The sequence below is a fragment of the Sphaeramia orbicularis genome, chromosome 22 (assembly GCF_902148855.1).
Source record: "Sphaeramia orbicularis chromosome 22, fSphaOr1.1, whole genome shotgun sequence".
Lineage (NCBI taxonomy): Eukaryota > Metazoa > Chordata > Actinopteri > Kurtiformes > Apogonidae > Sphaeramia > Sphaeramia orbicularis.
In genome coordinates, this window is record NC_043978.1 from 15989864 (window position 1) to 16002443 (window position 12580).

Below are 12580 nucleotides of genomic sequence, written 5' to 3' on the forward strand. Positions count from 1 at the left end.
ACCCATTAAGGTTCTCATAATTCATGCATGAAAGGGTTAAGTTCTAACCATAAAGAAGAGCTTAAAACCACCAATAACCTTTGAATCTTTGAATAAACTGGACAAAAATAATGATTTCATTGTTTTTTTTTTACTTTTCACGATATCCCCTGGCTCTAAAATCCTAAATCATTGCAGCTCTGTTTGCAATTATTGCTTAGAATTAATATTATTTCAGTGCAGTTGAAAAGGAGAATAGAAATGCAACCTCAAATACATCTTTCTAGAGTTAAGGTATTCTTTTCCCGCTGACAGCCCCCCCCCCCTCCCCCCATCCTCATCCCTTTGTACCCACTCACATATTTGTACATGAGCTCCCACTGTATCGTTGATTCGCTGTCTTGTTCTGTGGTTCCGCAGAGAAGGAAGTGATTTATCTTCTGTGATAAGATCTGACATTTTGATAGTTGGCTGTTTTTCTTTTCTTTTCTCCCTCGTCGCCGGCCTGAACAACTAACAACTAACCACTGAAACCCATTCTCTCTGCTCTCTGTTTAGGAACAATGTTCTTCCTCATATCATTGAGGCCAAATACTTGGACATAATGGATGCTCAACACATGTAGCTACAGATGGAGAGAAGGAAGCTCTGGGTCCGAACATAGACGTCTGGAGTTAAAAAAAAAAAAAAAAAACGAGAGAAAGAGGAAAAAAAAAAAAAAACCAGAAATGAGGATTAAAAAAGAAAAAACATATTTTTCAATGCAAAACTGTATGGAAGCAAAAAGGAGAAACCGACTGTTTTGATTTTTGTATCAGATATGGACATTCTTTAACAGGTGAAGCACTGGAAATGTGGGAAGTCGAGCGAGAAACAAGAGATGAGTCACGGGAAATATTTTCCAAACGCGGACAGACGGATGGACAGATGGACGGACGGATGGACGGCATCTCTCTGGGGGGGAAAAAAAAAAAGAAGTTGTCTGAAAACAGGACCGACCAGAACTCCCTGTTTCACCTCCGTCTACTCGTTCAGTGCCATATACCTCCATGTTCTCCTCTCACACTTTTTCTTTTTTTATGCTTTACCGTTACCCGAGTGCAACGCGCTCGTACGGCGGCGAAGTACTCGCTAATACGTGTAAGTAACGAAAAAATGCTGCCAGTAAAGTATTCAGAAAGGTGCAATGGCACAATGTAAGAACCAATAACTAAGCTTTTTTTTTTTGACACTTTGCACTCACATTGTGTTTTTACACTGTGTTTGGGTACATTTTACATACTTACACCGTGTTAACCAGTACTTCCCCGCCCCCTTAATACTGCATTTAGGCCAGTGTAAAGTTTTATATCCTGTCGTCGTGCAGTGTTGAAATTTACCTAAACATTCCTGCACCTTTTAGCTGTGGCTTCCCCTGTTTTTTTCCATTATATTTAGTTTAGTCAGTAAGTCACTCCAATAAAGCTCAGCGTTCAGTACGGAGAGGAAAAAAGGAGTGTGTATATGTGTGTGTGTGTGTGTGTGTGTGTGTGTGTGTGTACTTCATCTGCCAGCTCTTCAAAAAAACCTCATTTTTAAGGTGGAATTGAAGTGTTCAACCGTTAAAAAATACATTCCACAGGTATATATTATATGTAATTATTTAGATCGACAGCACAAACCAAAACATATAGTTAAATCTTTATCAAATTATGAATATATTAGAGTATATTAAGGCAATATTACAAAAGTATTTTAGGTTAAATTGAAATAGAATATTTATTTTCTCTTTGGAGATGATTTTTTTGTGTGTGTTTACCCCCGGACAGGTCAGAAATGTGTGATTATCTGTTTGCTCCTTTACATTCCACAGATCCTGTTTCTTGTATTTTTATTGTTTTGTCTTAGATTTTTGCCGCAGTGTTTACATATCCAAGTCCCTTCCGGCTCCATGTCAACACGGTTCTGGTGAACTGTTAGTAAAGAAGAGAGTGAGTAAGTGTAAAAAAAAAAAAAGAAGAAGAAGAAGAAGAACAAACTGACTAAAAACCAACGAAAAGGAAAAAAACACAAAAAAAACATGTGGGCTTTGGATTCAACCAAATGCATTTTTTTGTTTTTTCTTTTTGTGAGCAAAGTGTTCAAAGATGAGTTTTAGAATAATCTGGTCTTGTTTTCTATTTAGATGTTATGATTAGATCAATGCTTGCAAACGTTGTCATGTAATAATCCAGACGTCTGGACAAATTATCTTATCTACAAAAAGAAAAAAACATTTCTAAGCACTGGTTTGCTTAAAGCATGACTCATCTGGGGTTTTTTTTTGATACAATGTGATGCCAATGGACATGTATCCTACAAACAGAAAAAAAAAAAAGTAGCAAGTCAAACAGTAACTTCTCAGTAAAACCGAATGCAATGCTCAATATTCAGCAATACTGTGTATAAAACAGAACTTCGCCGGCGAGATCCGGGTTTCCCAGCGAAAGCGAAGGCAGGCCAGCTGCCATTTTTTTAAACACAGCAACTTTTCAGTCCATCTTCACGGTACAAAACAAACACAAACTCGGACTCTGCGCTGATCCACTGAGCCCATTTACATGCGCACCAATACTCCGATCATTATCCGATTTCTGGAGCAGTCAGATTATTCCAGTGATCATGTGAACAGGACAATCTGATCGGCTTTTTCCGATCTGATTATGAGAAATCTGATTAACACACTGAGATTTTTCCCCAGTACTCTGATGTCTTCATGCATGTATACAGGTTTATCTGATTTATTTAGTTTTTTTACATGTGCGGCGTGTGTAAAAATAAAATGTATATAAACAGAAGTTAGGCAGCGACAACGTGAGCCTAAGGAAAAACGTAAACAAACAGTAAAATGAAATGAAGGATAGCAGCAACATGTAACATATTTTGTAGTCGTATTAGCTCCTCCCACATTAGGACAGCTAATACTGACACTAGCTGCTTTTCCATTGGACATCTGCTCAAATTTTTACCAATATTTATTAAATGTTGACAAAACAGAAGCACTTATTGTCGGTTTTTCCATTTAATCACAAGTGCAATGATGTGTTTATTTATTATCGCGAGATGACATGAGAGGTCATTCCATAAACATGGCGACAAATGTAAATATTGTGTTAATTTACAGATATATTCATTATTATTATATATTACCCCTCTATCCCGTACTAAATTAAAAAATGATTCCGTTTCCTGGTGTGTCCGCACATACCACGACATGTTTCTTTTAAAACTCTTCTTCTTCGCTTGTTGTAACTTCCGTCAACATTCGTTTTTTCTTATTCACGTGACTCTAGTTGTGGAAAAAGGTCTTTCCATTGCAGTTTTGCGTGATATACCATTTGCGCTACGCCCAAAAAAACCACCTCTTGCCAGCGCAAAAAATTTGTAGCGAAAAACGAGAGTTTTAGCGAAATTGACGTTTTTCCATTAGATACATTTTTATGCAGAAGTTATATTCACACAATTTGAGAGTTAATGGAAAAGTGACTATTGTAGGCGTTGCCATGGGCAACAAGACAAGACCAGATGTTTTGAAAATGACAGGAAGTGTACGTCTTACATCATAACGTACGTACTTCCTCTGAAAGAAATCAAATAATGGACTGAAACATGTACACCATTTTTTGATTATCGCATTTCTGAAGTGCATGTAAACGTGTCGCATTTGATTATGGAAATTATCGGATTACTCCCAGTTATCGGACTTTAACGGTCATGTAAACGGGCTCAATTATTGCACACATCACAACCAACAGAAAGACAAAAAAAAAAATCAAAATAGTGAAAATAATCGAAGGTTTGCCTGCCTGTCAACGCAGCATTCACAGTGCCAGACTTTATTACGGTTTCGTTGCTTTCCCAGTATCCAAATGGCAGCTCCCTCATGCAGCTCTGTTCAACTTTGTCTTACAGATGTGAGAAAGATGTCCAATTTAAGCAGATGTCTCATGCCGAGATAGCGAGGCATGAAAAGGAAAGCTGGGGAAGCATTTGCATAATCTTTGGACTAAGCCTTAAGACAGCACTGGTGAGAGAAGAGATTGTGAGGTATGAAGTAATATGTACAGTTTGCAATGCAAAGTTTAGTTTTTATCATTATAATCCATGGCAAGGTATTAGTTTCTATCTTTGGACCGACTACAGAGGTTTAACCATTCTTCTTCTTATGTGACAGTATTGTTGTTGTTCCTCGATATCTTCTCTGTAATTTTGGAATAGCAGCAAACTTCTCTCAGAGGACTTAACATTGGATTCAGAGTGAGCGACATTACAGTACTACTCTGTTTGTGAAACCTTGACCCCATTCCTCCTCCTCCTTCCTTCCTCCTCCTCCTCTTCCTCCTAATTGGATTTGTTTGAAATTGCGTACTGTGGTGTTTTGTTTAGTTTTTTCTTTTCCTGATTTCATATAGCCTACTTTTTCTAATCATGAATGTAAGATGTGTGAATTTTTATATAGCATACTAATTTAGGTGTCAAACAGAATCTGTAATTTTGTCAAAAAGATCAGCTATATTTGTAAGCTGTAATATGTAAAAATGAGAAAAAAATGGGTATCAAACAGAATGTGTTGGTTTATTATAGTATATATATATACTGTACACTGAAAAAGAGAGATTATCTCAAGCTGTTTGCCAAATAAAAAGTAGTAGTGATGTAAATGTGTGTGTGTACATGTGGTCATTGTTTCACTGCTGCTGATGTGACATTCATTTATCAGTTAAACAGCGGGATATTTACATGAGGATGAACATTTTTAGCAGTTTTAGGAGTCCAGAAGAACTTTATTTAACACACAAAGACCCAAAAATCCACTGTCGACCCAAACTCATCTACTGATCTAAACTGTTTAATACCTGTTGATCCATTAATTCTATCAATCCATGTAAATAACTGGTGTAAAATACAGTTTATCATCTTTTCATGGTCATCAGATATGACCCATTTGGACGTTCAGAGGCTCCGTAGTTACCGTGGAAACACTATCATCTTCTACAACATTGATTCACCAGTAAAACCCATGGAGTTGGATCAGTGACAGTGGATGGAGACACTGGGTTTATGTTCAGTTAATGAGAGATTTGACTGAAAAAGTCATTTTTTCTTCATTTTTTTTCTGTTTTGATTTAATAACCTTTGACTTTAATTTGAGCTTTGATGAACATCTACATGATCAGTCAATTAAACATAGGAAAATAAATAATTTTCACTGGAAAAAATGCTAAATTCAGAGGATAATATTATAATAAATATAGAAGATGGTAAGTGATTTATCACCAAATCACTTAGGAAAGGTTAAATAGAGAAAAATTCATTTGGGAACTGCCACAAAAGTCACACTGGGTCCTTATGGGTTAAGGTTTTCATTAGTGTGTAATGTGAAAATGAGGATTGTTGCATTTTCATTACTTTACTTGACTTTTTTTTTCCTTCATAGAATCTAGAATAGCTTCCACTTCCTGTTTTTTTTTTTTTTTTTTTTTTACATTTTACAGCAGGTGACATCCAGCAGTAGACTCTTAAACCCAGTTACTGTGTTGCCATGGTGATTCTACTTGACACTTGTAGTAATATACATATGCTATACATCCATGTATTCAGAAGAACTTCAGCTAAAAGCTAAACAAAACCAATTTTTGGAAAACAACACAACTCAAACAAGAAGCACTTAACTCATAAAGACTCAAACATCCACCGGTGACCTGTTGATCCATTAATTCTATCAATACATGTAAATAATTGGTGTAAAATACAGTTTATCATCTTTTCATGGTCATCAGATATGACCCATTTGGACGTTCAGAGGCTCCGTAGTTACCGTGGAAACACTATCATCTTCTACAACATTGATTCACCAGTAAAACCCATGGAGTTGGATCAATGACAGTGGATGGACACACTGGGTTTATGTTCAATTAATGATAAATGTGCTAAAAAAAAAAGTCACTTTTTCTTCAGTTTTCTGTTTTTGATAAAATAATCCTCAAATGTGATCTCAGCATGATGATTAAATTACATGATTAGTAAATTTAATATAGGAAAATACCTGATATTCATTGGAAAAATAAAACAATATAGAGGATAATATTATAATAAATGGTGATAAATCACTGAATAAAGGTTAAATGTAGAGAAAAAAATAGTTTTGGAACTGACTCAAAAGTAGCGCTGGGTCTCTGTGGGTTAAATTCATTACTCTGTAAACCTTTAAACCACCTAGAAATCTTATATCAGAATGTCGCAAGCAATAAATAATAGTCAATTCCAGTTTCCAGAAAGGCAGAATAACCCTCAATTTTAATCTGACTTTTAATGAACATCTACATGATCAGTAAAATAAATGTAGGAAAATACAGGACTTTTGAGTCCTTTTGCTGAAGCAGCGTGTACATCAGGGCTGTCAAACTCATTTTGGTTCAGGGACTGTGTTTAGCTCAATTTGATCTCAAGGGGGCCAGACCAGTAAAATAATGACGTAATAGCCTATAAATAATAACAAATCCAAGTTTTTCTTGTTAATTTAGTACAAAAAAAACCCCAATTAAATTATGAAAATATTTACATTTTACAAAAAAGATGTGAATAACCTGAAAAAAACAGAAATTTCATTTGAAAATTTTGTGCAATTTTAACAATATTATGCCTCGACTTATTATTTATACATGTAGATTACACACAGTGTTACATAAACATTTGGTAACAGGCAGAATATTGTTAAAATTTTGGAGTTTGGAACTAAAATTTGAACAACTTCTACAATATTCCATCTGTTATTATTAAGACAACTACAGATCACAGTGGATCCATAAATGCTCTAAACATTTAGTAACAGGCAGAATATTGTTCAAATTTTGGAGTTTGGAACAAAAATTTGAATGATTTCTACAACATTTCATCTCTTATTATTAACACAACTCCAGATCACAGTGGATCCATAAATGCACAAAACATTTAGTAACAGGCAGAATATTGGTAAAATTGCATATTTCAGGTTGTTCATCTTTGTTTGTATTTATGTATTTATTTGCATTTTATTGTGAAAGGATAGTTTTGTAAATGTAAATATTTTCACAGTGTAATATTAATTTTATATTTTTTCCACATAATTTTTCACAAAGAAAATTTGTAGTTGTCATTATTTATGGGTTATTGTGTTGTTATTTTTACTGGAGATCACATTGGTCTGTATGTGGAACCTGAACCAAAATGATTTGGACAACCTGGACTGTTCAGGTTCATTTTTGCACCTTCATCCCGTGGGCCAGAATGGAACCTTTGGCGGGCTAGATTTGGCCCCCGGGCTGCATGTTTGACACCTGTGGTTTACATGGAGCCCTAAATACAAAAAGGGTTTTCAGTCACTAGTTTCACCTCCAAATTCTGTTTTTCCCCTTTTTTTTATTTGACTAAAATCTATGAGAAACATGAAAAATATCAGCTCATGGATAAAATCAACACTGTCTGCTCTGGTTACTTTGGCATCGTTTTCTGTTTTTTTTTTTCAGCCTATGCACGTCACTTAAGTCTTATAATAGCGGCTAAAACTCTGAAATATATAGGACAGGAAGTAATTATTTAACAAACCTTTAAAATATTCAAGTCAGATCAGACCAGAATGAAAACAACAACAAATATGCAGCAGTGCAAAATGGATTCAGATGTTTTACTGGAGCCAAAGTAACAATAATACAGTTTATAAAACACCATTTCACAATAATCTACTGTATCTCTGTGTTGTAATTATTGATGCATTCATCTTAATTTATAATAATAGTATGTACTGTATTTTTATTATATTTTAATAAAATGACACAAAAGTAACTGAAATTGTCAAACAAATGCAGACAAGTAAGACGGATAATATTCCCTTAGAAGTGAAAAGTAGCAGAAAATGGAAGTAAAGGTAAAGTAACAGGAGTAAATGTAGATAGATAGATAGATAGATAGATAGATAGATAGATAGATAGATAGATAGATAGATAGATAGATAGATAGATAGATAGATAGATAGATAGATAGATAGATAGATAGATAGATAGATAGATAGAAAAATCTGACAAATAGATAAATGTCATAGTTACTGCTTTGTGCATCACCAAAAAAATCAGAGCCATACTTTGCTTTTTTTTTTTTTTTTAAAGTACACACGAGGTAAGCAAACCTACCTAAAAAAAACCATAAAAACATACATAGAAAATAAGTAAAATTAGATATGTAAAAAGAAGTAAAAAGTATATTAAAAATGATAATTTAAAAAATGGGGGGGGCATCAATCACAAGAAAAGAATGGAAGGGATTTAAATGAAGTTAAGAAGGGCCGGCATTTACTGTAGAATTTAGAGGGAACAGCTCTTAAAGAATATTGAATCTTTTCTATTTTTGAGAAAGCCATAACATCCCTGAGCCGTTGAATACTGGAAGGAGTCTGTGGAGTTCCAATGAAGGAGAAGGTGTGAGTAAACATACTTTTATTACCTTCCACCACTGTTAATACCAGATGTTAAAAAAAAAACAAAAAAAAATGGCATCCAACATTTTTTTTTTTTGTTCAGAAAAGATGATTACCTCTCCGGTATCCCGTCCAGCAAGGCCCTTACTAAGCACCAAATGTGCCTTTTTGGCACACTTGTGGAATAATGTCAAAAAATTTTTCATACAGTTTGTTTTTAATTCTTTTACACTTTTCTCTATTTCATCAACTTGAGCCGTAAATAAAAATACCAAATACTCAATAATTGTCACATTTTTAACCCTTTAAATGCCGTGTTTGTAATGTAAACAAACCATTTTTTTGGATGCAAAAAACACAAAAAATGTTTTTTTTCAATATACTACATAAAAAGTGGATCACATATTATTTGGTTTTTTCATCCTGGCATATTTCAATGATTAACTCCAACATTGTTTAATTTGCATTATTATTTTTGGCGCTAGGTCAGATGTTCAAAAATACTAGCATCTGTCACCAAGTGTGCGTAAAATGCACACCTATAAATCAAACTATTAAATTTTATATATTGATTTATTTTTCTGCTCTAATTTGATTTTATTTTTGTAAATCCAGGTCAGCCCTAATCATACATATCAAATGGAAGAAAGTGCGTTTTAGGCACACTTGGCAGACAGATGCTAGTCTGGTAATTTTCTTTTGTTTAAATGTGCACATTTTAGTTGGTGGCCAGAATTTTAAAGATCGTGCAAAAATGAACAACTTTTGAATTCGAACCTTTTTTAAATTGTGAAAAATAATATGAAGATTTTTAAAACAAAGTGCAAAGTGTGCCTAAAAGGCGCACCCGGATACCGAAGGGTTAAACTTCAGATGAAACAAATGTGTGTTTGGGTCACATTAAAATAAATCCAACATAATAAAGAAAATCTGGATGACAGTAAACGTCTCATCTACAATTATGGACACAAATATTATGGACCTTCCTCCTCTTCCTCCTCCTCCTCCTCCTCTTCCTCCTCCTCTTCCTCTTCCTCTTCCTCCCCCCCCCTCCTCTTCCTCCTCTTCCTCTTCCTCCTCCTTTTCCTCCTCCTCCTCCTCCTCCTCCTCCTCTTCCTCCTCCTCTTCCCCCCCCCCCTCTTCCTCCTCTTCCTCTTCCTCCTCCTTTTCCTCCTCCTCCTCCTCCTCCTCTTCCTCCTCCTCCTTCCTCTCCCTCCTCCTCTCCCTCTGACATACAATCTTTCATTCATTCATTCATTCATTGTTTATTTCCAGCATTTATAGAATACAAACAAATTCACACACACAAAAAAGGAAAAAATCAAATCAACCTTTTACACATGCTCCACCTTCAGGTCAGTTTCCACATATCTAACTATAATTTCCAGACTTCTTTTTTTCATATTCATTCTCTGAAGAGGATGAACCCTGGGAACGTACCGACCCCCAGGGCTTCTCCTGTGGCGCCACCTTCAGGACAGACGTCACATCAGGAGTCATCTGGAGTCAAGAAGCTGCATGTGTTTTCTCACATTTTCAGATTTATTAGATTTATTTTCTTGTTAAAATAACCCGTTTGACCAAACAGGAGCGTCTCTAAATGGATTTTCTATCTGAACTCAGATCATGTGACAGTAGACTGGACTATAATCAGGTACTGGAGTGTAAATGGACTTTAAATACTGGAAATATTGATGAAGATCCAGTGGAAAAGAACAAGTTGCACTGAAAACCCACACATGGAGACATATGGACTGCAAAACTATATATTATTTTTAATTAATAAATAATAAATATAATATTTTTTCAATTAATAAATATGCAAAAAAATATCTCCTTTTTACTTACATTTTTTTTTTTTTTTTTTTTACAGTTTACTCATTATGTTGTTTATTTGGTTTATTTTTTCCATTTTATTGATTATGTTGTTCATTTTTTTTGTCATGTTTGAAATTATTTCTCAATTTTCTTGCACTTTTTATCGATCGTTTTTGTCATTTAGTTCATTATTTTGCTCATTTTGTTCATATTGTATTCATTTCTTGTTCATTTTGTTGATTTTTTGGGATTTTATTATTTATTTTTCATGTTATTGATTGTGTTATTCAGTTTATGTTCTTGTTATTACTACTGTTTTTCAATTGTCTTGTTTATTTTGTTGATTTTTTTTTCTTATGTTGCTCATTTTATCAATATTTTATTAATATATTGTTAATTTATCATTCAGTTTGTTCATTTTCATCAATCAATCAACCAATCAAATTTTATTTATATACCTCATGACACTTAAAATATCGAGGTGGTTGAAACCAGACTCTCAAACCAATTTACAGAAATCCAACAGAATCCTACAGGAGCAAACACTTCATGCATTTTATTGATAATTTTTCATGTTATTAACTATATTGTTTAGTTTATGTTGTTAAATGTTTATAATTTAGATCATTGTATAAATATTTAGTTTGAATACTGTTCATTTTGTCGAGTTAGTACCTTTTTTTTTTAACCCTTTCATGCATAGTGGTCACTCCAGTGGACAGTTATTCTACAGCTGTTCTCTTATGTATTCATGGGTTTTGTTGTTTTAGTTCCATATCAGCCAACACAGTGGACACTTATGCACCATCACATACACTGACATTCATACCATTTCTGTAACTTTGCTTCACTTGATAAACCTGATCTGCACTAACATGTTTGAGTGTAAATCAATTGCTAATAAAAATTGGGAATATGATAAAATGTGAGAAAACATCAGATTAGCTGCATTAAAAATGTTTTGATTTTATAGTTTTCACACAGTATATCACTTTCTGATATTTGCATTCCTTCCTTCAAAAATTAAACACATGGTGTCCAGCGGAGTGGACGTTTTTGGAACTCCACAAAAAAATTATGAAGGTAGATTTGTGTCTTTATTGCTTTAACATACAAAAAAAAAAAAAAAAAAAAAAAAATCACTTCAATCAAAGAAAAAAGTGTTCAAATGCAATTTTTTGGGTCATAATTTTTTTTTTCATTCAAACGCTTTTTTTTAATTGAAATGTTTTTTAGTTAAAGCAAAAAAGAAACAAATCTACCTTCATAAAAAACAGGTTTATTAAAAAAAAAAAAAAAATTCAATTGCATTGTTTTTTCATGCCTAAAGAGGAATAAAAACACTCAGGAAAAAAATTGCGACTACAGTTCTCATAATTCATGCATGAAAGGGTTAAAGTTTTGTGAAAGCTAGTGTTCAATTTTACAACTTTAAATCAAAATTCATGCACAACAAAACTTTCTCCAAATATTTAGTCATAAAAATCTCATTGGATAGTGGATTAAATTATTTCTTAGGTGTTTTTTATTATGTATGTACACTGGCTCCCTGTCTCTCAGAGAATAGACTTTAAAATTCTCTTGCTATCATATAAAGCACTGAATGGTTTCTTCCCAAAATACATCAGACCTTCTAGTCCAGTATGAACCATCCAGACCTCTCAGGTCATCTGGTACAGGTCTGCTCTGTGTTCCCAAAGTCAGAACTAAACATGGAGAATCAGCGTTCAGTTTCTATGCTCCGTATATCTGGAACAAACTACCAGAAAATATCAGGTCTGCTGAGAGTCTGAGTTCTTCTAAGACAAGGTTAAAGACTCACCTGTTCACTGCTGCCTTTGACTAAAAGGCTTTTGACTTTTTAACATTTATATTCTCTTTTGAAACTCTGCACTAAAACTCTTTAATATTTCTGGTTTTATTTGATGTTTTCTTACTTGCTGTTTATAATCACCTTTTACATGTTTCTTTTATAATGTTTTAAATGTGTTTCTTTTTCCCTTGTTGTTGTATTTCAGTGTCCTGTGTGAAGCACCTTGAATTGCCCTGTTGCTGAAATGTGCTATATAAATAAACTTGCCTTGCCTTATGTTTTTTTCTTTGTATTTGTCATGTTTGGTAGAAAATTTAATCAATAAAAATGAGTCAAACGAAAGATGATTTGTGTTTAACCCTTTCATGCATACTGGTCACTCCAGTGGACAGTTCTTCTCCAGCTGTTCTCTTGTATATTTATGGGTTCATGTTGTTTTAGTTCCATATCAGCCAACACAGTGGACACTTATGCACCATCACATACACTGTAATTCAAACCAT

At 33.9% G+C, this 12580-nt stretch overlaps 1 protein-coding gene across 3 annotated transcripts in view; it reads left to right on the top strand.

The window, feature by feature from the left end:
- Positions 1-2007, top strand: part of slc4a11 (solute carrier family 4 member 11) — a 403848-nt gene extending 401841 nt beyond the window's left edge. For all 3 annotated transcript variants that reach the window (XM_030126744.1, XM_030126745.1, XM_030126746.1), the window contains one exon: positions 538-2007. In XM_030126744.1, the coding sequence (XP_029982604.1) occupies positions 538-604 (67 nt within the window). In that variant the 3' untranslated portion in view covers positions 605-2007. The remainder of the gene's footprint in view (positions 1-537) is intronic.
- Positions 2008-12580: the final 10573 nt, after the last annotated feature.